General features: G+C 43.3%; 1 protein-coding gene across 1 annotated transcript in view; it reads right to left on the bottom strand.

The window, feature by feature from the left end:
• LOC143784152 (aldehyde oxidase 1-like) overlaps nucleotides 1-26044 on the bottom strand; it is a 254105-nt gene that overhangs the window by 87885 nt on the left and 140176 nt on the right. The window contains exons 19-25 of the mRNA XM_077272027.1: nucleotides 21540-21662; nucleotides 20815-20911; nucleotides 16338-16462; nucleotides 14742-14875; nucleotides 12079-12166; nucleotides 10185-10271; nucleotides 7558-7749 (exon numbers count right to left, since the gene is read on the bottom strand). Of these exons, the coding sequence (XP_077128142.1) occupies nucleotides 7558-7749; nucleotides 10185-10271; nucleotides 12079-12166; nucleotides 14742-14875; nucleotides 16338-16462; nucleotides 20815-20911; nucleotides 21540-21662 (846 nt within the window). The remainder of the gene's footprint in view (nucleotides 1-7557; nucleotides 7750-10184; nucleotides 10272-12078; nucleotides 12167-14741; nucleotides 14876-16337; nucleotides 16463-20814; nucleotides 20912-21539; nucleotides 21663-26044) is intronic.

Raw genomic sequence — 26044 nt, 5'->3', positions numbered from 1 at the left:
AATTATGATGTGGGTAATCGGGAGCTTTTGGCCATGAAGTGGGCATTTGAGGAGTGGCGTCATTGGCTTGAGGGTGCTAAACATCGTGTGGTGGTCTTGACTGATCACAAGAATCTCATTTACCTTGAGTCTGCCAGGCGTTTGAATCCTAGACAGGCTCGTTGGTCGTTGTTTTTTTCTCGTTTCAATTTCGTGGTTTCATACCTGCCAGGTTCAAAGAATGTGAAGGCAGATGCTCTTTCCAGGAGTTTTGTGCCTGACTCTCCTGGAGACTCTGGGCCTACTGGTATCCTTAGGGATTGGGTAATATTGTCCGCCGTATCCCCAGACTTGCGACGTGCATTGCAGGAGTTTCAGGTGGATAAACCGGATCGTTGTCCACCAGAAAGACTGTTTGTTCCGGATGATTGGACCAGTAGAGTCATCTCCGAGGTCCATTCTTCTGTGTTGGCTGGTCATCCTGGAATATTTGGTACTAGAGACTTGGTGGCCAGGTCTTTTTGGTGGCCTTCCTTGTCTAGGGATGTGCGTACCTTTGTGCAGTCTTGTGAAGTGTGTGCTCGAGCTAAGCCTTGCTGTTCTCGGGCCAGTGGGTTGTTGTTATCCTTGCCCATCCCGAAGAGGCCTTGGACGCACATTTCCATGGATTTTATTTCTGATCTCCCGGTTTCACAGAAAATGTCCGTTATCTGGGTTGTGTGTGACCGCTTTTCTAAGATGGTTCATTTGGTGCCCTTGCCTAAGTTGCCTTCCTCCTCTGAGTTGGTCCCTTTATTTTTTCAGAACGTGGTTCGTTTGCATGGGATTCCGGAGAATATCGTTTCTGACAGGGGATCCCAGTTTGTGTCTAGATTTTGGCGGACGTTTTGTGCCAAGATGGGCATTGATTTGTCTTTCTCGTCTGCATTCCATCCTCAGACGAATGGCCAGACGGAGCGAACTAATCAGACCTTGGAAACTTATTTGAGGTGTTTTGTTTCTGCTGATCAAGATGACTGGGTTGCTTTTTTGCCACTGGCCGAATTTGCTCTTAATAATCGGGCTAGTTCGGCCACGTTGGTCTCTCCTTTTTTTTGTAATTCGGGGTTTCATCCTCGTTTTTCCTCTGGTCAGGTGGAGCCTTCGGATTGTCCTGGAGTGGACGTGGTGGTGGACAGGCTACATCAGATTTGGAATCAGGTGGTGGACAATTTGAAGTTATCTCAGGAGAAGACTCAGCAGTTTGCTAATCGCCGTCGCCGCGTGGGTCCCCGACTTCTTGTTGGGGATTTGGTGTGGTTGTCTTCTCGTTTTGTCCCTATGAAGGTCTCTTCTCCTAAGTTCAAGCCTCGGTTCATCGGTCCTTATAGGATCTCGGAGATTCTTAACCCTGTATCTTTTCGTTTGGATCTCCCAGCATCGTTTGCTATTCATAATGTGTTCCATCGGTCGTTGTTGCGGAGGTATGAGGTGCCCGTTGTTCCTTCGGTTGAGCCTCCTGCTCCGGTGCTGGTGGAGGGAGAATTGGAGTATGTTGTTGAGAAGATCTTGGATTCTCGTGTTTCCAGACGCAAACTCCAGTATTTGGTTAAGTGGAAGGGTTATGGTCAGGAGGATAATTCCTGGGTGGTCGCCTCCGATGTTCATGCGACTGATTTGGTCCGCGCCTTCCATAGAGCTCACCCTGATCGCCCTGGGGGTTCTCGTGAGGGTTCGGTGACCCCTCCTCAAGGGGGGGGTACTGTTGTGGATTCTGTTTGTGGGCTCCCTCTGGTGGTTACTGCTGGTACTGGGTGACTTTGGTGGGTTGCGGCCTTTGGTTTCCACCTTTCCATCAGTGGCTGGGTGTTTCCTATTTTACCTGGCCTTTCTGTCATTTCCCTTGCCGGCTATCAATGTATTCAGATGTGCTCTGTTTGGTTCCTGCCTACCTGCTCCCAGATCTTTCAGGATAAGCTAAGTGCTGATTTTCAGTTGTTTGGTTTTTTTGTCCAGCTTGCTTATTATGTCTCTATGCTAGCTGGTAGCTCTAGTGGACTGAGGTTCTCCCCATGTGCCACACATGGGTTCTTGTAATCTCAGGATGGTTTTTTTGATTAGGGTTTTTTGCTGACCGCTCAGTCCCCTTTTGTATCGTTCTGCTTTCTAGTTTACAGCGGGCCTCAATTTGCTAAAACTATATATATCATCTCTATGTGTGTGCCTTCCTCTCATTTCACCGTCAATACATGTGGGGGGCAACTATATCTTTTGGGGTTCATTCCGCTGGAGGCAAGTGAGGTCTTTATTTTCTCTGCAGTGCTAGTTAGCTCTTAGGCTGGTGCGTGGCGTCTAGAACCAACGTAGGCACGCTCCCTGGCTATCTCTAGTTGCGTTTGTCAGGCGTAGGGCAGCGGTCAGCCCAGGTTCCATCACCCTAGAGCTCGTCCGTAATATATTTGTACTTTGCTTGTCCTGTGCTATCCCTAGCCATTGGGATTCATGACAGGAGAAATACCAGTAGGAGTCGAGCTGTTAGACCGAGGCAACATCCTACTGAGGCGTAAATAACCGGTGGCCGGAACGCCGAGGAAGTACAGAGCTCTAAGCATTACTTCAAACCAACGGCAGGGCAGAGAGCTATAGGCTGGCTGTCTCACCTACATCACCTACGCAGACATAGGGGGCAACCTTTGGAGAGGGGCGACTCTAGGGTCCCGGAAGAGCTCCGAGCCTTCCCGTCATACGGGTGCGTCCTACCATAAGATCTGGGGGGCGAGAAGAAGAAGAACATCAGAATTGAGTTGTGAGGGAACACGAGGAACAGACACAACAGTTGTGGGGTACTATCCCGTAAGTACAGCAGGGGAGGACCACAACACACAAACGCTAGAAGGAAGGCACAGATTTCCACCTGCAACGGGAACTCTGGAGGTGCCATCGGACCGGCCGGACTTGCGCAGCCCGGTTAACCATATTCCGGACTGAGGACCCAGAAGCCTTCAGTAAAGAGGTAAAGAGACTGCAACCTGGTGTCCTCGTTATTTACTGCACCGCACCACTACCACCATTCACACTCTTTCCTTGGGCGCCCCTCGGCAGGGTCACAGACCGGGTCTAGCCACCGTGACAACCCCAGAGCAGAGACTCAGAGGCCCGGTACCGGGTACCCCTCGGCCCTGTGGCAGTGGGGGCGCTGCAGTAACACAATGCCTCAGTGGTTAGAGTCTGTAGCCTTGCAGTGCTGGGTTTCTTGGGTTCAAATACCACCAAGGACAACATCTGCAAGGAGTTTTCATATTTTCCTCATGTTTCAGTGATTTTTCTCTGGGTGCTCCGTTTTTGTCCCACAATCCAAAGACATACTAATAGGGTTACAATGTCCAGAGTTGAGACTAAGTGGATATTCCTATTGGACACTGTTGCACCAAGAGGCCTCAATGCTGGAGCCGAATTGTTTGGGTTTCAATGAAGGAACCGATTATGGGAGGCGGTATAAAAAGACTTCTAGTGGGGTAAAGGACCATCCCTGAAGAAGGAGACAGGCGTCTCCGAAACGCGTAGGATAGTGGTCCTTACCGCACTCCGTACACATATCACCGGGCAGTAGCGGCGGTCACGTGAATAGTTACGTCACGCAGGTCCTGCAGTCCAGCCGCGCGCACCGCTCGACTCACACGCGGCGCCGGCACAGCTGGACCCCGCCTCTCTCTGCCATCAGGTGAACAGTGGCTGCTACCGGCCGGGGTAGCCACGATCTTCTCTGCACTAACGGACTTCGTCCTACTAGGATCTACCTTCATGCAAGGATCTTCTGGACGGACATCCTCTAGCACCTGCTGGGACTACTAGACGCTCCTAACCATCTGCACAAGACGGGTGAGCGTTGAGCATTTTCTTATGCTGTTTACAGCTCTGTGTCTGGAATAACTTAATATTCTCCTATATCTGAACCAACAATAGTCCCCCTCCTTTCTTTTTTCCATCATATACAGTTACGTTTCCAGCGCGAACCTATACACATTTTATGTGTATATATTTTTGTAACTTTATTTTACAATTCACTTTTGTGGGGAATTGTTGGTTTCGCTGCAGGACACCTCTGTTTGATACTTGGCGCCACTTTTTATACAAATTACATACTAATAGGGAATTTAGATTGTGATCCCCAGTGCTGCAGAGCTCTTGGAGCAAAATTCTTATGGCTATAAAAGTTGAAAATGAAAGTAACAGTGGGGTTCCTAGCTCTAAGTCCGGGGATATTGCACATACAGTACCTTGGTCTTTTGGCTGAGTGCCCTGGATCTCTGATATAGCTGCACTCTGTGGTATAGCACCAGTCTCTACATAACATCAGTACCAAGGCACAGTTGGTGCACTGCCTCATTGCATTGTGCCACCTGTGCCAGCCTGCTTTGTGTGCAGCGCAGTAGAAAACTTGGTCATTCAAATTAAGTGACTATAACTTTTATTTTATTTGGAGGGGGGAGATGGAACAAAGTTGGTATTATTAGTTTTGGAGAAGGCACTGAGGGGCATTGATACTTTGCAAAGGTGGAACTCTCGAGGCCCAATTTGTTTTAAGGGGATATTCAGGGGCATTATTACTGGGTGAGGAGGCATAGTACTTGCCTTGCCCTGGCAACCAACACTACACAACCGCTAGAAGGGAAATGACTATTTGAAACTAAATTGTTCGTGACAACATTTGCTGCACAAAACACAATGAACCATCCATTACACTACTTATTTTCTCATTCTAATGGTACCTTCAAATAGACTAGGTGATCTCTAGGGACAGATGGAAATTGCGAGTATTGATTTTACTTTACATTCTCCAACCTTAACGTGTAGCCATAGTTTCAGAAAATATTTTTATTTCAGATGACAGAAAGAACAGTATACTGTTACAATAGATCTAGTGGAATGGGCTGGATATAACTAAATCATAGTGCACCAAACATTAAGGTTCTGACTCTTTGAGTCAGATATATATAAGATATATATAAGATATATTCTTTCCTTAAAGAAGACCGAGATAAGAGAGGAGAGGAGACAACTGATGTCTCCTCTTCTGATGTAGATTTATCTGATTCAGAGAAGCGATCTCTAGGATCAACAAGAGCTAGGGCTGCTTCTTTTGGTGGCACACGGATAAAAAATAATACTAAATGGAACAGACAAGACATGAGAGGATACATGTCCACACAATACAATACAAAACCAACAAGGGAACTATCACCACCTGAACCCTTTTCCTCAATGCCCTCTTCATTTTTTTTTAGTAAGGAAGAGAACAATGGGGCCTTGCCATCTGAGAGAAAAAGTGAGGGATCACAAAGGGAAAAAATAAATGATAATCTGATTTTTAACCTCTCTTCCCATCCTCTCAGACACATCAGTACTATGTAGAGGTCTATTGTTTGTACCCACATACCATTTTGATGAATTCGATGGGGGGGTCAAAGATATACATTTATTTGCAGGAAAGTTGAGATGGAAAAAAATTTTTAGAACACAAGATCATACTGAATGTGCATCCTTGGGAATCATAAAGTAGGATCTCTCCAATGTCAAAATACTCATTGATTTACTAAAAGAGAATACCAGAGTACAAGGCCAGGGTCCTTTCACAGAGCTTAAGTTAAGAAGCACAAAAACGCCCCCAAATATGAATTGACATCTTTACCAGGCTGGTTACAGAAGAACTTAAGACAAACACCAAAAATAACTGTCTCTTATTTCTCCAGGCTGAAGAAAAAGGCCTTGGATGATCTTGCTGCTAATAAAAATCTTATAATTAAGCCCTCTGATAAAGGAGGTAACTTGGTGGTATTGGATCACAAAAATAACTGTTAATGTGCAATGGAATTTTATAGGACAGGGACACCTACGTGATTCTTAAAAAGAAACCTACTGAAGATTTTCTAGGTGAACTTAAGCAGTTATTAACTGAAGTCTTTGATGTAAAAACTATTTACAAGAACGAACTAGAATTCATGTATCCAGCTTTTCCTGTCCTAACAAGCTTCTATTCGGTATCTAAGATACACAAGGGCCTTAACCATCTTAAGGACCCCCTGAACATTTCAAGGATAAACTGTAGCATTTATGTTGATCGAATATTAAGACCATTTGTGATCTCAATACCATAATATATTAGGAACATGACCGACCTACTTCTCAGGCTGGAGGATGTGACTGTAGGTGAAGAGGTTCAGTTGGCATCCATCTTTTTTGTTGGATCTGCTAGAATTCATCTTAAAACACCACACATATGCCAATTTGTTCCTGGGCTGGAGGGAGGACACCATTGTGTTTGCAGAGGGCCGAAGGTCATGGTGGGGCCACCAGATGGATTTCTGGGGCTTTTATATAGATGATATTCTGATACTATGGTAAGGGAAGGCTTGGTCTTTCACGGATTTTGTGAGGGATCTCAATGTTAACAACTTTGGCCTTAATAGGGTCATGAGATTAATCATGACCCTATTAATTCTTGGACATAAAACTCAGTAGTGACCCCAAGGGACATCTTACGACAGAAACATTCCCAAAACTGACTGCCACTAACAACTTACTATGATGGGATAGTTATCATTAGTGATGAGTAAGTATGCTCATTGCTCGGGTTTTCCCGAGCACGGTCTCCGAGTATTTGTTGGTGCTCGGAGATTTATGGTAGTTTTTGTTGATGCAGCCACATGATTTACGACAGCCTAAGTACATGTGGGGGTTGCCTGGTTGCTAGGAAATCCCCACATGTAATCAAGCTGTCTAGCAGCCATAAATCATGCAGCTGTGGTGACTAAAACTAAATCTCCGAGCACTAACAAATACTCGGAGACCACTCTAGCAACGAGTATACTCGCTCATCACTAGTTATCATCCCTCCAGACTGAGAAGGGGGATCCACAAAGGACAATACCTCCGAATGAGGAGGAATTGTTCCTCTATGTCTAAATTCCATCATGAAGCCTGTGACTTGAGAAATAGGTTTCTAGATATGGGGATAACCTCTGAAGGTGCTAAATGAAGCCTTTAAAACATCAATGTATAGGGATAAATACTCCAATAAAACGATAAAATGGCAGATGGATCAGAATCTCTAAAAAGGATAATCGGTATATTTGATGACTAAGATATTGGGGACCAGGTCAGCCATGTTGGGGTCTGTTTTGAAAATGCTCCAATATTTTTGGATGATGTCTCTAACGTCTCCTACTTGGTCATCATCACCATCAAATGTACCGATTATAGTTACATAGTACATAACTTACATAGTTCATCTCTTAATGATTCAGGAGCATCCGACAGCAACACACTATGCCATCAAGACTGGCAAGAAAATCGTCTTGATGTATTGGAGTCATAAATTATACATATAGAATGTTATGTTAATACATTATATTAACACATATATAATGCACGCAGCTATATACATAAACAGTGTACGGCATATAGTCGGTGTAAATGTATGTAAAACAGCTAGGAACACACAAATTACACAGCTATTTGCTATTTTTACTACTGTTTTGTTGATTCACTGAAAAAAAATAGGGAACACGATTGAATCAGATATCTAAAAACATTACTTACCTGATGAGGAGGTAAATTGCACTTAGCTGCTACTTCATCCATCCACACTTCTGTAATTAATGCACACTGAGGAAAGCCAAAGCCTCGAAATGATATGTTTGATGGAAGATTGGTTTTACAAACTCGTCCATGACATCTCAGATTAGGAATGTGGTAAGAAGCATCTATTTGCAGCACAGAAACCTCCATTATCTATGAAAAATAACAGAATATATAAAGCTGTGTTCACACTGGTGCCTGGGTTTTTTGTTCCATTATAGGAATAGAAAAATGAAATTCCCGGAATAAATGTCTCTGTCCTATAGACAGACCCCACTGACTCTAAGGCCTCATTCAAACGTCCATTGTTTTCACGTACAAGAAAAACAGACCAAGTTCCATTAGCGTTTTTGATCCATGTTTCATCTGAGATTTATCAATGTCATCAGTTTTTCTTGGATGAGAAAATAAAATGCTTCTCTAGATTTGTGTATAAAACAGTCCATGAAAAACAGACAGCATTCGGATGGCATCTGAGTGCTTTCTGATTTCTTCACGGACCCATAGACTTCCATTACTGATTTTGATCTGACACTCAGATCAATATCAAACATGTCACCTCGATTTGGCATGAATCACTCAGTCCGGCAAAAAAAAAAAAAGATATGTCAGCTGCCCCTTTGCCTAGTTCTGTCCTTGAAAAATACAAATAGAACCTTGTACATGAAAAATGAACATCTGAATGAGGCCTAACAAGGTTCCATTGGTACCCATTGTCATTTTAGCATGGAAAAAACCCCCAGAATATGGCAGAATGGAAGAAACTGGCAACAGAGCCTCTTCACAAGGTCTCCAACCCAAGTGTGAACCTATTGTTGGATTACATTATTATATAGACACTTTTCATTATAAGATTTAGGATTGAGAATTTTATATAAAGGTTCCGATATAGAAAAAAGTATCATAATTGCTGGGTCATTTTCCTTTGGTCTGACGGCAGCATTGTGCTTCCTTCTGCAAGGTTAGATGGAAATGTCCATTGTCTGTCATGGCCAGGCAATCACCAAACTTTCCCCTTACCAGAATGTGTGAAAAATTAGGTTTCTACTTCCCACTGACATAAACATACTAAAATTATTATCAGAAAGAAAAGTTTAGATTACAGTGTAGTCAGATGATGAACATATTATTTTACCTTTAATGACTATAGTGACACATTTGCTATAGACTCAGTAGGTATAAGTTTCAAATCACAATGATCTTTAATTGTAACCTGAAGCTATGATTAAAGGTCATTGGGATCTAAAAAGGTGTCAAGTAGGAGCCTAAATACCTCCTATATCTCTATTACATGTATCCACATTATGGATGTAATTTTGGTATTTAATTAAAAAGTTTTTGTGCTTGTTGTGCTGATGAACTCTTTGAAAATACTATAATGAATTGGTGGAGAAAGGTTGATCTTGATGGACCGAGGTCTTTTTTCAACCTATGTAACTATGTAATTATATATGAAGCATAATGCCTAGCCCCTTCTGGAATCATCTTTGGAAATCGGCTTTAATGCTTCCACTTCCAGACTCCCGGACTTTCCAATCATGTGAGAAGTGTGGGAAGACTGTATATGACTTACATAAAAAGAGTCAAAGGACAGCATCCAAACTTGCGTGAAGTAAATATATATTTTATTCTGCCAAAATTCATGCAACGTTTCAACAATACAAGTCTTTGTCAAGAATGATGCTTGACAAAGACTTATAGTATCGAAACGTTGCATGCATTTGGCAGAATAAAACAAAATGTATTTACTTCACTCAAGTTTGGATGCTGTCCTTTGACTCTTTTTATGGTTGATGTTTCCAAGTGAGCTCCTTGGATCTTTGAACATGCATCTATCTGGGGGTATGAATACCTGGTGTCACACCTCTGTTGTCAGATGACCCGGGACCAGGGGCTCCTTCCCTGTCCCTAACATTAGGAGGCACCCTAGCTCGCCTTGTTCCCCAGGTTACTTCTGAAGGTGTAGATGCCGGTGCCACGTACCTTGCTTTAGCTCCTGAATCCACCCTCCATCTGAACCCTTCCCCAACCCAGGGAAGAGGGGAGTAGTTGTACACTGTAGTACACCAACCAGACAACATGGTAACATGAACAGGGGAACAATAAATACCGGGCATACAAATATTCACTCACATTTAACAGAGGAATGCACTGGGGAGTGGCGTATGGGGAAAAAGTAAAGAGGAGGGAAGGGAATTATCCCATTACTAAACCAAGCAACAGTCACAAATAAACCCACCAACAACCTTCTCAAATAACCACTAACAACTTCCCTCCAAGCCATGCAGCATAAGCTAACTCTGACTATGTATGCCGGTCAGGACCAAGATTTTATAGGGGATGGGAGTAGCTAACAGTGCACAGCTGAGAACCTTAGCTCCCAACATGGTCGATTAACCCCTGCACTGCCAAACGATATTTACATCACATAAAAAGAAGGTGAAGTGCTTCTTTTCAGTGCAGGGGTAGGAACAATCAGAAACTGCGGTCTTCTGGCTCCTCTCTGTCGCAGTAATCCCCTGACACCTGGTCTCCTGGATGTCCCTGATGAGTGCTGTGGGCAAAATTCTACATTGTATATGACTTACAAACACAGATTCTGTCCCAGAATATCCGCCATTACTGTACATATCGATATCCGCTGCTATGATTCTACCATCTTTCATATAGCCGATCTAAAAATACACAAAACATAGACTTCAGTTATTTCTATATTCCTTTTTCCAGTACCAGAAATGAATAGGTATTAATCATAAATACTCATTGCATATAGCTGAAAGTTACTTCCACAATTTTCTTTTGCAAATTGGGGGAAAAAAAGCTTTCAAAGCTTTCAAGAAACTCTAGATATTAAATGGATTACTGATCGGTGCGTGTCCGACTGGTGGGACCTACGCAAACCAGCAGATTGGGAAATTTTTACTCTCTAGCAGGAAAATCTTTATCCCTGTTACAAATTGGCTTGGCGGCTAGGATGTCCAGCTGCTTCTCCAATGTTTCTCTATGACGCTGCCAGAGAAAGCAAAGCTCAGCGTTCGGAAGCCCAATAGGGACCAAATGAAGCAGCTATTGAGCTCAACAGGGATAAAAGTTCCCCTTTCCGCCAATCAGTGTAAGTCCCAGTATTAGGACTCCCACCAATCAACAAGTTATCACCAGAGGACAACCCCTTTAGCGATACATTTTTTTAAAGGTGTGACTTTTAAAAATGAATCAGGCTGATTAAATCCAGTATCTGATTGGTTGCTTTCGGCTACACTGACACTTTTTAGAAGATTTTTTGTGTTTGAGTGTAATTGTTTTAATAGTTTTCTTGTTTCAGCTTCCGGATTAACGTGTGCTGAGCAAAAAAGAAATAAAGATAAAGAAATAAACCAAAAAGTATGAGGCAACTGCTTCCTAACAAGGAAAAAAAAGATTGAATTGCCAGCTATGGCATTGGTATTAAAGAGGTATTCCCATTGGAGACATTCATGGCATATCCACAGGGTATCTTGCACTTCTGTTGAAACTCTGAAAATTGCCGAGGCAGTGGACTTTTTTGCATAGCAATACATGAGCTGATTTTGATTGCAGAGATTTCTATTTTTTATGGATAGTATACATGATGACGCACTACATTTCTGTTGCAAATCAGCTGGAAAACAGACATCAGTTTCTGCATGGAAAATCTCTGCAGATGGGGGAGATTGGGTAAAATATAATTCACTTGTTTGTGCTATTTTATGATGCAGAATATCTGTTATAAAATCTGTAGAAAATCTACCCCTGAAGCATATAACGTAAGACACATTTATATGTAACTAACAAAAGGAATAATTATGTAATATGTACCTCTTCATACACACTGTTTTTGTCATCACATTTGAGAGCAGCATAATATAGGGGCAGAGACCCGGATTCCAGTGATGTGTCACTTACAGTACTGCAAGTTGTATTTTTCATAAAAAACAATGTTTTATCTAAAGACTGAGTTCTGTATAACCCCGTCCACACTACTATTTGACAGCACTCTGTGTACACTGTGCATAGGCAGAAAGTTACCAATCAGTGGTGGGGACGGGGTTGTGCAGAGCTCATGATTATGAAGGACTACACATAACCGGGATTACTAGTCCTCTAGTGATAACCTCTCAGAACTACTGCAAGCAGCCTAGTAAGGGACACATCTTAGGAATCAGGGTCAGTGCTCCTACATTAGGCTGCACTCAGATTAGGTTGCAAATACCTTGTGACAGATTCCCCTTAATATTGAAAACTGTATATAGGAAATCCACATTAGCCAACATTAGATCCCACCAATCTAATATTGATGAAATATCCAATGGATAGTACAAAAAAATCCAATGGATAGGTCTTCAGTGTTGTAATCCTGGAAAACCCCTTTAAATTGGGACTTTTTCATGTGAAAACATGTCATTTCTATGTTTGCACTGTGATGATGACATAAAATGGAGGCTATATACTTTTATTAAAACTTACTTTGTATCTCCCAAGGTAGGGGTGTCTGCCACCCTTTATCAGCATGTCTTCATCTCGTTCCAAGACACAGCGAATAGGACGTTTTGTTCTGCGCGGCAACAAGAAATCACTGGATTAACACAAATCGCACCTAAGTATGTCTCTGTACACGTCTATAGCTATGATTATCAAGTTCATGAAAGTTTCACTTCACCCACAATCTTCCTGCTTGGAGCAAATTATGTCAGGCCGAGAAGCTGCACTGACATCACAGAGCCTCCAAATACCCTTAGACATTATTTTCACTTCCATTTCTTTCCTGTGATAGTGCAGCGCCCCAGGGTCCTGGTCGTTGCAGTAATATCATTCTCCTCTAGGGGGGAGTGGTGTTACATTTGGAGGCAATAAAGGAGATCTCTTTGTCAGGTAACACCAACACACAACACATTTCATACTCCAGTCCACCAGGGGGAGCAATGCTCCTATTTATTAGGGCACTCTTCACAATTAGGTAAAACTGGTGGTCTGGATAGGAAGTTAGTTAGTTGCTGGCTGAGCTTCAGCTCAGGTAGTTGGTCCCTAACAGGGGTGGGAGCCTGTCAGAGGCCTAGACAGAAGGACACGGAGCTGCGCCTGCCCCACGTGCGGCAGCTTCCAGAAAGAGACTGAAAGAGGACTGTATTGTAAAGAGTGAGAAGAAGTCATAGCAAAAGGAGAGGAGACCAGAAGGAGTTCTGCCCTACACAGGCTGCCTTCTTCTGAGCAGGATCCGGTAGCCGGAACACCGAGGGAGCAGCAGTCCTTTATGCCTTGCTCCAGAGACCGGCAGGACAGCTAATTCCACGTTACCTACCCGCCCTATACCCAGGAGCCAAGGTGGCACCCACGAGAGGCTGGGGCATGATAGAGTCCCTGTAAAAAGCCTCATTCCACTGGTCATAAGGGTTTGTCCTATCCATCTGGGGGACAGAGAGAGACATAACATCTAGAACATCTTCAATAGTTGTGAGGACCTTATGAGAGGCTCAGCAATAAGGTACTACAACACCCAGGGGCTAGAGGAAGACTACTGATTTCCACCTGGATAAGGGGACTCTGGATTTGCCTCCAAACCAGCCGGATTCTGCCTGCCCTGTGATCTGGTGCTCTGGACTGTAGCGCTGAAGCCTTCAGTAAAAAGGTAAAGAGACTGCAACCTTGTGTCCTCGTTCTTCCCTGCGTCTTTCACCATTCACCATCTACACACTGGGAAGCCCTGGGGATACACTTCACCTTTTGGGAAGGTATACCATCTAGCTGCAATAACATCACCCCAGCGGACCCCTTAAAGCAGCGTTGGTCACCTTGACCGAATACCACAGGTGGTGTCACGAACACTTTCCCTTTAAATACCTTTCCCCTTTTACTACGGACGTCCCGAGGGCCACGGACCGGGTCAGCCACCGTGACATCCCCCTTGAGAACCGAAGGACCCAGTACCGAGTACCCCACGGCCCGCAGGGGCGCTCCAATATTGCCACCCAGCAGCCAGAAGTAGTTTCATTATATTTAACTGGATTTATGGTAAAAATGAAGGTTAGACATTTTCTAATAATGCTCTTCTTGTGATTTCCATATTTAGTCCAAAATATAGGAAAGCTCGCCATAAATTATATAGGTGATACTGCTACTGCGCTATATAATGACAGTATCACTTATATATTGTATATATTGTATATACAACAGTCAGTATACATTAGGCAGGTCAAACTGCAAACGGTGTATATACAATATATAGGTGATACAGTGATTGCAGTGTATAGTCGCAGTATATATATACAGCAGTATCACCTATATAACCTATATACACCACATCAGTAACAGTATCGCCTATATAATGTATATAGACTGCTGTACATACAGTGATTATATACAGCAGTATCACATATATTGTACATACAGCAGTCTATACACATTATACAGGTCAAACTGCAAATGCTGTACATCCATAACAAAGCTTTCAGCTTGGTTCTCACCTGAGATGGAGGAGAATGAGGAGGGTCCACTGTCCAGCCAGCGTCGGAGGTGCTGAGGACTTGGAGCGGATGCCGGCCGGGGATTGGTGAGGAAAGCGCTGATCTCTGATGCTGGCTCTGGCCAGCGTCTGACAGAGTGAGGCTCAGGCGTCTATGCGCTCAGTGGCGGCCTTTCCAAACTTCTGCACAGGCCCTGGTGCATGTGCTCTCCTGTTTACCAGCACTGACTAAGGCCACAGCCACGCGCGCAAGCACGAACCGGGTCCGTGCTCACGTGGGTTGCCGCGGCCTTGGTCAGTGCGTGCGCCGAGAGAGCGTGCTCACCAGGGCCTTGCAGAGGATTTAAAGGGCCGGTGGCTCATTTTGTAGCTCAGAGCACTAGGGCCCACCCAGTCTTTGCCCTAAAAACTCCAGGCCCCATCACAGCTGCGACCTCGGTAGTTTCGCCCCTGCGCATTACATTAGCTGAAGCTGATAATGAATTAAGGCTTCCAAGAGATGTCAAAAGCAATAGGAAAGGATTTTGATTGTATGTCAAAAGAAAAGTCAAAGATGCTATAGGAGTTTTACAGGATGACAATGGTAAAGTGGTAAAAAATAATGTTGAGACGGGTGAACTTTTAGGGTACGTCCGCTTTTATGCGATAATGTAGTGCTAAAATAACTTACTTTTGAGCTGCCACAGCACTAATGGCTGCTAAATAAGCCGTCTTTACGATTTTGCCACCGAATGCCCCCCCTATTCTCTTCACATGGCAGTTTACGCGGTTAAAAGGTATTCCAAGGGATCTTGCAACTAGGCCCTTTTTAGGAAAAAGTATTAAAATTAGACAAAAAAAACGGTATTACAATTAGAAATAATGTGTTTTACTTTCCTCTTTAACCTATTGTATGGTTATATAGAACTTTGAAATGTATCAAAACATTTATTGGAACATATTTTTAATTGCGAATAATTCCTTATGAATGTTGATCATGTTGCGGTATAAATGCTATGCCTCCACGTCATTAACCCTTTACAATCCATTTTTTCCTGAGTTTTCAAAACACATGAACTGCAGTGATACAGAAAGAGTACAACCTGCACTATCTGCTGGCTAAAGTCTGTACTAATCAGAACGAATGCACCAAAATAATGTGTCAGACGTCATCCGACATTGGAATTGAACAGGAAAATCAAAACTGGTGTTTTGCATGGAAGTGCGGGAACAAAATGCGTCAAATTAATTAAGAGGCACTCGCCACTTAAGGAATTGGGTTCATCTTATCAGTTGTGTGCGTCTTCGTGCGCCTCGCCAGAAATATTACTCCAGTCAGCAACTGAAAAAACATTTCTGGGATAAGAAACGGTGGCACTTTGGAAGAATATGGCGGGTGGGTATAGCCATGCCTTGATTCCTTCCCAGCTGCCCCCATTTTGGCGGAGAGGCTGGAGACTGGCTTGAAAATGTCAAGATTTGCTACATTTTTGTACAACTCATGTTCCGCTTAAGTTTTGTTACTTTTTAAACTGTTTGCAAACTGGCATAAGCAATTTGTTCAATTGGGGTTTTTAAGAGATGTGGCACCGTTACCGATCAGCTGCTACACTTGCCAGTAACAGACAAAACCTAAGATAGAAAAATGAGCAAATGCCCTGTAATAAATAAGTAAATAAATAGTAATACTACATGTAAATAACATAGGGTACATAGTTAGCACTGTTTTGATCAAAAAAGTCCATAAGTGCAATGTATAGGTACATATTCACACTGCGGCCACCTAAAAGGGAAAACCTAAGATGAAAACAAAATGAGCAAATACCCTGTACTAAGTAAATTAATAAATAAATACCGTAGTACTGTACATGTAAATATTCATTTTGTTTCTATCTTAGGTTTTGTCTGTTAGGCGGCCGCAGTGTCAATAAACACCTACATATTGCACCAATGCCAACATGTTCCAGCTCATTTTTTGGTTTTAGTGTATGGAGTGGAACAGCACAGCTCTGTCCAAGGTTTTGTGGCTGCTGCCGGATTCTTCACATCAGCTCCTATAGTAGAGAATAGCAGCGGCTAAACAGTGGGTAGAGCTGTGCTAGTCTGGCTCTGTTCACTGCTTTCATCTAGCCATTTCTGATGATGATGACAGCTGATCTGTGGGAATGCTGAATGTCAGACCCCCACCGATCTTTATATTAATCACCTAACCCCTGCATAGGTCATCAATATAAAAGTATTGGATTACCCCTATACATCATGAGAGTGAAGTCCTCTGTTGACTTACCTGCATGTATGTAGGATCCTGAGATGCTGCGTAGATTTCTATTTCCTGTCCTTCTTTGGTGGGGATAACTCGGATGCTTTGGGTCTCCATGTAAAAATGTTCCTGTCCTCCGATATATATCTCTCCTATTCGAAAAGTAAAACAATATGAAATTAGGTTAGTATTTTGTATTTAAATATTTTTTACTCTCTATATATATACATATGTGTGTGGATTATTGTCATTTTTTTGGTTTCTGTTACTAATGCATCTGTGCTACGTTTTATTCTGGCAAACATGCACTTGAACTGATCTGCACATAGAAATGTTGTTTGCTCAAAAGGAGAAAACAAAATATTACATTTTCATTAGTCTGTGACAAGGGTCACCAATAAATTTGAAGGGGTTTTACCACAAACAAATGCTAATTTTAATCAATGTGTTTATATAAAATGTTCCTGTGCTGAGATAATCTTATAAATGTGCCCCTGCTGTGTACTGTGTAATGGCTGTGTCTGACCGTACAGGGACATGGTCTGATCATTCTAACAGCAGGGCTCCTGTACTCATTGTCTTTGGGGTTCTTGTTGCGCAACTGTAATCGTGATTGGCTGTTCATTTCTGAACAGTCTATCACGGTAATTTCAATGTTTCAGGCACCTAAATTGGCATTTTCAGGCAATGAAACTGCCATAAGAGCACTGATCATAGGCAGGGGCCTAGCAAGTAGCAACGCCAGAGTCACCAGGCCCAGCAATGATTGGTGCAATTGGACGATGACGTCGACCACACCAATCACAGTGCAGAGACGTGGTCTGAACTCACAATGACCGCTCTCCACTTCCTCAATCTGGATTCAGTCATTGTGTCATTCTGTAGTGTTGTGTTCGGTTTGGTGCCGCAGACTTTTTCAAGCCTGTGCCATCACTTCTGCTGGTGTTACAGCTGTTCCTAAAAGAAGAAAGAAGATATTCCTGATCCATTTCTAATCCCTGATTTTTCCTAATCTATCCAAATTCCCCTCCACTCTTTTCCCCCTCTCCTTAACCCCTACCACACCCCCTTCTGCCATCGAGTGCTAATTAGTACTTGATCGCTTGTTTCTGCAAGTTTTTTTCTTGTTCATGTGTCCTGCAACTGCCGAGTGCTGATCAGTGACGCAAATCACTGATTGGCACCTGTGCTTGCTTTTTTTCCTAGAACTTTTTCCCCATATTTTTTCTCCACTCCTTCACACCACCTCTGTGAGTGCATATTTTATCCGCCAAGCGCTGATCAGTGATGCAAATCACTGATCGTCACCCGTGCTTGCTTTTTTCTAGGACTTTTCTTCCCTTTCTATCTTCTCCCCTCACTTTGCACCACCCTATGTGTACATCCTGCAGCTGCCAAGCACTGATCAGTGACACAAATCACTGATCGGCACCAGTTCTTGCTTTTTTCTGGGACTTTTTCCCCTAACTATACCCCCTTTGTGCCACTCCATGTATGCATCTTACAGCCGCCGAGCCGATGATCAGATGCACATCACTGATAGCTTTTTTGTGTCTATTTTTTTATCCCCTTTTTGCATTACATCCATGCGTGGGTCCTACAGCCAGTGAGCGCTGGTTAGTGATGCGCATCACCAATCGACATCCTTTTTAAAAAAATAAATAAAAAAAAAGAATTGAATAAAAAAGAATTTAGATTTGTTGATATGACTAGAATAGGGACATTAAAAATATACCGTAGTATTCAGCGTCTACTACAGTAATTTTTACTGAATTGAGTCAGGGATAGTGTCAGATAGTAAAGAGTAAAAAAAAGAAGCAAAACAATAATTTAGATTAGTTAGTAGGACTAGATTAGAGACAACTAAAAAGATACCATAGTAATCAGAATCTTCTACAGTATCATTTACTGAATATAATCAGGGTTAGAGTCAGATTCCAGAGTGGAAAGAAAGCATCACATTCGTGCGTGTGTCCTATAGCTGTTAAGTACTTATCACTGACACACATCACTGATCGGCATCCAATTGTTTTTTTGTGTGAAAAAACAGTAAAAAAAATAATAATTTAGATTAGTTGATAGGACTAGATTAGGGACAGTGAAAACATATTGTAGTAATCAGTGTATACTACTGTATCATTTACTGAATATAGTTAGGGTTAGTGTCAGATAGCATTGTGGAAAAAAAGAATCACATCAGTGGGTGTGTCCTTGGAACATCTCTGCCGGCATCACTGCATGGCTTCCCATATCCCCGCTTACTCACCACTCTGGGCCATGCTGTGAGTTCTGTCCTCTGCCGGCTCCGTGCTCTGGGCCTCATGTCCTTGCTTGCTGCATACTTCCTGGCTGTATGCTTAGGTTGGCGGCCTCCGCACTTCCTGTTTCTTATAGAGACAGTGTGCACCTTTCTAAGGTGTCCCCAGCCAATTGCCAAGAGGCATCAGGAACTTAAGGCATCTCCACCCATAGGGGGATGCCTGAGCAATGCACTTTCTCAGTTAGTGTCTTACTGCTGAGTTGCCAGGTCCTGTCCTTTCTCTGTCACCCTGGGGGTTTCTTACTCAGGCCCATCTCTGTGTTCTTGTGTCTCGTTTTTGCCTCCCAGGGGGCTGCGTACCCTGGTCCGTACCTGTATCCTGTGTCTCTCGTTTCTGCCTCCCAGGGGGCTGCATACCCTGGTCTGAATCCTTGTTGCTGTACCTTATTCCGTACCTGACCCTGTCTAAACTAAGTCCTATACCTGTGTCCGTTTGTATCCCTGTCTGTAGCCTTTCCTATCCTGCTGTGTTTCCTTGTGTTTACTCATTCTGCTCTTTGCTACGCACCCTGTGGCTCTGCTCTTTGCTCTGTATCCTGCGGGTCTGCTCTTTGTTCTGCAACCAGCGGTGCTGCTCTTTGCTCTGCTCCGCATTATGCGATTCTGCTTTGCACCACATCCTGTGGTTCTGATCTACACCACATCGTGCAGTTCTGCTCTGCTCTGCATCCCGCGGTTCTGCTCTGCTCCCGCTCCGCTCTCTGCGGTTCCTGTCCCTTTAGTCGGTACTGGCTCCTACCAATTCCTGTCCCTCCAGTCTGAACTGGTTCCTATCTGTTCCCTACTCCTACCTGCCTATGTTCCTGCCCTACCCGTTACAGTCCCAATTCCTCCAATCTGTGCCGTGCCCACCTGCCTGCCAGAGTGCCAGCCGTCCCGCCCACCTGCCAAGAGTGCCAGCCGTGCCTGCCTGCCAAGAGTGCCAGCCGTGCCCGCCTACCTGCCAAGAGTGTCAGCCATGTCCGCCTGTCTGCCAAGAGTGTCAGCCATTCCCGCCAGAGTACCATTCATGCCTGTCTGTACTTGCCCGCACCTGGTATTAGTGTTCAGTCCCTCAGTGGGATCAGCTGCCACAGCCAGACACCGCCCTGGAGTGGTACCTGGCAGTTACCTGCCGCACAAGCCTTACATCACCATCAGGGGCTCCAGTGAACACCAAGGTAGTTGCCTAGTCACGCTCCTTCCAGGGAAGTCTGGTTTGAGGCACAGTGGGGCCACAATCCCTCGCTCACGCCACCCAGTCAGGGCACGAGCGTGACAGTCCTACATTCGTCGAGTGCTGTTCGGTGACGCACATCAGTGATCATCATACGGTTGTCGTTGTTGTTTTTTTTTTTTATAAAAAAATTAAAAAAATGATTTAAATTAATTGATAGGACTAGATTAGGGACAGTAGAATATACTGTAGTAATCAGCGTCTACTACAATTTTTTTTACTGATTATGGTCAGGGTTGGTGTCAGATAGTTGCGGGTGATCAGTAATTTTTCTTTTACTGATGTCTGTTTAGTAAATTTGTTTTACCAAATTTTTAGATTCTTTTTATTTTATTTTTATCTTTTTCTTTCTAGATTTATTTCTTTTTTCTCTTCCAAATAAAAAGTTTACACCAAACACTCACATACACACAGTTGGTATGCACACACACATACCACATACGTGAAAAAATGTCCTGCTCGTCCCAATCACGGTATTCAGCAGAGGAGGCATACACCTTCCTTGCCTCCGACACTGATAGTGAGGGAGAAGATGCCACCTTCCTTTACTTTTCATCCTCCTCCTCAAGTGATACCGTACCACCGTGCAGATGCCTCAGGACAGAAAATGAACCAGCACCCACCTTTAGTGACCCCGTATGGACCTCACTCCATGAAGATTATGAGCCACAGATTCCTGTGAGACTATGCGGATCTTACTGTGAGTTTTTCATATACTGGGGACTCTTTTTATACATCTTTTATTCATATCCTGTTTTTATATTTGTCTTTTTACAAATAAAACCTTTTTCAGATATTATATATGGTGAGTGTGATTTTTTTTTTTAGTTATTATCACAGTCACATGTAGGCAAGATACAGTGAATTTTGTTGGTTTATATATGTTATATAAAAGATAAAATCACAGCTCAAAATATGTAACATTATTACAAATGTGGAGTAATATTATTAACATATGATTAACATACCTTCAAGTATGTGGTCTGCGGTTTTGAAAGCCTTGTCAACATCACCATGGTGTAATTTCTTATCCGGTTCAAAAAAGGAGTCATGTTCTATTGCATCCTTTAATAAAGAGCAGAGGCAGACGAGATGAGATAGTGAATACTCTGTCTTAGACCAAACTCAGATGTCTGTTTTTTTCTTATATGTGAAAAAGTAACCATTTTTTTCAGTGCGTTGGATCGATCTTGGTCTGTGTTTCAGTTTTTACAACCCGTGTGTCATTAATTTTACTCATATTAATACAAAAATTCTAGAAGTTTTTCAAAGTTTCTTCTAACTGCTCAGTGAAGTACGGGCTGCATATTGACGACATCCTTGTAGCACCCAAGTGCTATCTATTTGTATTCACTTAAATGAGCGCCATAAGCAGAATCTCAATCTAGATACTAAATTACATATAATTTTAAAGGGAATTTGTTACCTTTTTTGTCCTTAAATGAGTTGTCACACTGTGAAAATGTCTCAAATTCTTATAAAACTTTGCTTAGCAACTAGTTAATTGCCAAAGAGTGGCACTGCCTAGTGGATAATCTACAGTGTTTTACTTGATCATTTGATCATGGAGAGTAAAAAAAATTGTAGGACCAAGAACTGTGGGAATAAGGTGAGCAAGTTCTCTATATGCTGCATATTTTAATAGACATTCGAATATTTTCAAAATAAAATATAATATAATAAACATTTTTACCTCAATAGTGAAAATCACTGGTGTTATATCTTCATAGACGATTTTCACCTTTTTGGCGGCTTGTTTTGCATGCTCTGGTTTGTCAGCCACGACAGCACAGATAATGTAGCCGACACACAGCACCTTTACAAATAAAAATAGAACAGAATTGTGCTTTTCTGCTATACCTGTCTGCTTTTACCTGTCTGCTATATATGAAGCAGACAGGTAAAATATAATTTAATAAAAAACTTGTAAATCGGACTTTTGCTGTGAATACAGGTTATTTTTCTGCTCCCCTGGATCTACCCCTTGAATTTTCCTTTGTTTAAAATTTTAAAGAAGCCCTCCTCCTCCCATCAAAGTTTTTATCCTCATAATATATTGCAATCATCACATTATATAGCACTGTGTACTCACAATTGCTCATTTTGCCTTTCTACCCAGCTAATTCCTCTCTTTTCTCTGCTATATGCTGAAACAGGAAGTCTCTTTTCCCTGCATGAATCATTCCCGTCTCCATCTCCTGACCCAGCTGCTCCTTCTTCCCCCTACCAGGAACTTTTGCAGTGACTTATGACTCACGCAGGGAAAATTGACCTCCTGTTTCTACATAGAGCTTAGAAGGATTTAGCTAATCAGTTTTTAATCATGTGATGTAATAGACCTAATAGGAAAGAGAAGAATTAGATATGACCTGTTGAAGCACAACGATCGCGAAACGATCGTCGTCTGTATTTGCTCCATCGTTTAATCCGCCTGCTGTTGGTATTATGATGCCACAATAAAGGATTTTGTTGCACGGGACGGTATGTGCCTGTCCGCTTTCTTTTCAATGGATATCCAGATTCTCTTTCTTTGGAAGTGGTACCCGTAATCCCTGGTGTTTGTGCAGCTTCATTAACCTGAGGTCATACAGCTGTGCCTTCATCCTGCCTCTCTCCCATGGTAAGTGATGTGTGTGTGCTGGGGGGTTATACACAGCTCAGCATTCAGAAAATGGGTAGATTTGTAGCAGATAAAACAGTTACTATAGCAAAATTTCAGCAAGCAATCCAGTAAGTGACACATTGCTGGAATAAGGATCTCTGACCCTACATCGTGCTGCTCCCAGATAACATAGTATTTACCTGGTGACCGATTCTCTTTGAACTACTATTATAACTTATTAATGAATCCCATTTTATTTTATTTTTTTAACTCAAATACATTTTTATTAAGAATAACATTACAATTGACATGTTACATTCTTGTTTTCAGTACAAAGTTTTCCCCCCAAACGAACCCTGCAATCCCAACTTATCCCGCCCCCCTCCAATAAGACAGCCCACCTTGTTTAATAGCTCCACACTCAAATCAATAGGATGACTATCCCCTCAGTTAGGACCAATATTGCCTTGCGCAGGCGTGTACTCCGGAGGACAGAGAATGAACTTCAATCCAATATTGCGGCCAGCATGCAGCCAGCCGGTAAGGAAAGGGTGAATCAAACACCCGAAAACCCCGCCCATATGACCCAAAACTGGTCCCGCCAAATTCAGGTGACAGGTTCCCTTTAACAGGAAAGTGTGCAGCAAGTCTTTATAAAGAGTGGAAATAACCCCCCCAGTACTCCCTTCACCACACACATACTCTAACACTATATCCCTTTGAATTCTGATGCCTCCGTCCCTATTCTGAGCTCCAAATGCATGTCTCATCCACAAATATTGATATTCCCCCGCAAGCCCGAGATCAAATTCCACCTGCAATTGGGAAAAGGATTTCAACTCTCCCTGCTCAATTATCTGATAGACATATTGAATCCCCTTGGCCTGCCATTCTGGTAGTACCCCCATTGCCACAAACTCCTTTAAATTATTATTATGCCATAGCGGGGAGAATCTGGTCAGACCCGTAATCCCACGTATATGTTTTAGTCTACCCCACAGCTTACATATCAATAACATAGTCGGATACAATTTCCCCAAAGCCCCCAGGGAGCCATCCTCCAGACATTGTACTCCTGGCCTTCTTTTTGTCACCTTTTCCATTAATTGCTGTACCGCCCCGGACAACCATTCATGCGCCCAGCCCTTTAAGTGCTGACTCTGGGCTGCAAGAAAATATACTTCAGGGTTAGGCAATGCCAAGCTCCCATCTTCCTTGGGTCGCTGAAGTGTCTCCAGTCTGATACGTGGATGTTGTCTCCCCCATACTAAATTCCTGAACAGGGAGTTAATCTGCCGAAATTTCCCCCGCGGTATCCAAACTGGCGCATTATGAAGAACATAATCTTCGGCATCAAAATCATTTTGATAAGATTCACCCTGCCCACCACAGATAAATGCAGCTTAACCTAAGCATCCACTTTTGCCTTAAGAACACCTAAGATCGGAGTCAGATTCCTATGCATGTAATCCGTAACCGGCATAGATACCCATATCCCAAGATATTTAAATTGACTTACCACCTTCAGTCTCCCATCCTCCAGTGGCTCACTCCCCTCCTCCCCTACGTCGTCCACTTTAAACAAAATAGACTTACTCCAGTTTATCGTCAGTCCTGACAGTGAGCCAAATCTTTCAATAATCCCAATAGCCCCCCCAAGGAAGCAACCGGGTCAGCTAGAAACAGTAGAATATCGTCCGCATACAACGCCACCCTCTCTTCAACCATCCCATATTTAAACCTAGACACCTCGTCAGACTGTCAAAGTTTAGCAGCCAATGGCTCCACGGCCAGAGCAAACAAAAGAGGAGAGAGCGGACATCCCTGCCTTGTCCCTCTAGCTAATTGTATAGTCCGTGATAACTCTCCATTCACCCGGACTCTGGCCATCGGCTGCGAATACAGCAGCCGAATCCAGGACACAAATCGCGAGCCAAACCCCATATATTGCAACACCTGCCAGAGATATCCCCATTCCACACTGTCAAACGCCTTATGGGCGTCTAAAGATGCAATAACTCTCTGGCCACAGTTATCAGACCTAAGCTGCAGATTCATAAATAGCCTCCGTAGGTTGACCGCCGTGGATTTATCAGGCATAAAGCCAGATTGGTCTGGGTGCACCAGGCCGGAGATTACACTCGTCAACCTCATCGCCAACACCTTGGCCAGAATCTTGACATCTATAGTGAGCAAAGCGATTGGCCGATATGACTCAGGTTGCCCCAAATCTTTCCCCTCCTTAGGAATCACCGCTATTATGGCCTCTCTCATGGATGTAGGCAGACACCTCCTACTCTTAGCCTCCTCTAGGACCGCCTTTAATCTGGGAATTAGCACCTTCCCCATATGTTTATAGATCTCAGCAGGAAACCCATCTACTCCAGGCGCCTTCCCATTAGCCATAGACTGTAATGCCCGACACAGTTCCTCCTCCGTGATAGGAGCCTCCAAGCCCTCTCTATCTGCATCACTCAACCTCGGGAGCTCCAGTCCCTCAAGGAATGCCACTGTGTCTCCCACCGTCCCATCCACCCGAGAGGAATATAGGTCCGCGTAAAAATCCGCAAAAACTTTCAAAATCTCTGGAGTCTCAGAGACACTCGTACCACTTCCGGAAACCAGAGAATGGACAAATGAAGTACTTCTCTGTGCAGAAGCCACCAGCGACAGCATGTGACCTACAGTTTCACCCTCCTGATAATAAGCCAGCTTCATGAATTCCCGCTTCCTTTCAGCTTTACCCAGCAAAATTTCTTCCAGATGACTTTGAGCTGCCTTTAATCTCTTCCCAGCTTCCGGAGTAGCCAGTGTCACCATCTCATCCTCCGCTGCCCTCAACCCATCAATCGCTGCCTTCTCTGCCTCTCTCGACTTTCGCTTACATCTACTAATGTCTCTAAACAGCAGCCCTCTTAAGTACTTCTTCATGGCTTCCCATACAGTAAGAGCATCTACACTCCCATCATTCAGCTCAAAAAATTCCACCAACTCCCGTTTTATCTTATCTAGATCTATACTTTGCAGCCAGTTCTCTCTCCTGTTCACGGCCCCTGTCCCCATCGGCCGAAACTCCACCTCAATTGGACTATGGTCCGAGAGGGCCCTAGGCAAATATCTCACATCCCCTACCATCGTGTCTAACAGACGGTTGCCCAGTGCCAAATCAATTCTGGATAGAGTACCATGAGTCGGTGAATAACATGAATACCCCCTTTCCCCAACATGCCTAAGTCTCCATAGATCAGTCATACCCACTTCACGAATATAAGTCCCAAACGTAGTAATGTGTCCCACTGTCCTATTCTGGGAGTTTTTATTTTTATCCCAAAAGTCATCACATATATTATTAAGATCCCCAATAATTAGAAATGGTATCGGGCCCCAGCTTTCCACCCTCTCCAGCTCCTCTCTAATTTTCTTACTTGAGTATGGAGGCGGAATATACATCGCCGCTATACACATCAACACTCCATTTATTTTGCATTGCACCACCACATACTGACCATCCACATCCTCCTGTACCATCACCTCTTCATACTGCACTTCCTCAGGTACCAACACCGACACACCCCTAGAGTACGTAGAGAAGGTAG

This window comes from Ranitomeya variabilis, chromosome 7, assembly GCF_051348905.1.
Source record: "Ranitomeya variabilis isolate aRanVar5 chromosome 7, aRanVar5.hap1, whole genome shotgun sequence".
Taxonomy (NCBI): Eukaryota; Metazoa; Chordata; class Amphibia; order Anura; family Dendrobatidae; genus Ranitomeya; species Ranitomeya variabilis.
Note: the sequence above shows the minus strand (reverse complement) of the source record. Positions and strands in the feature narration are given on the sequence as shown.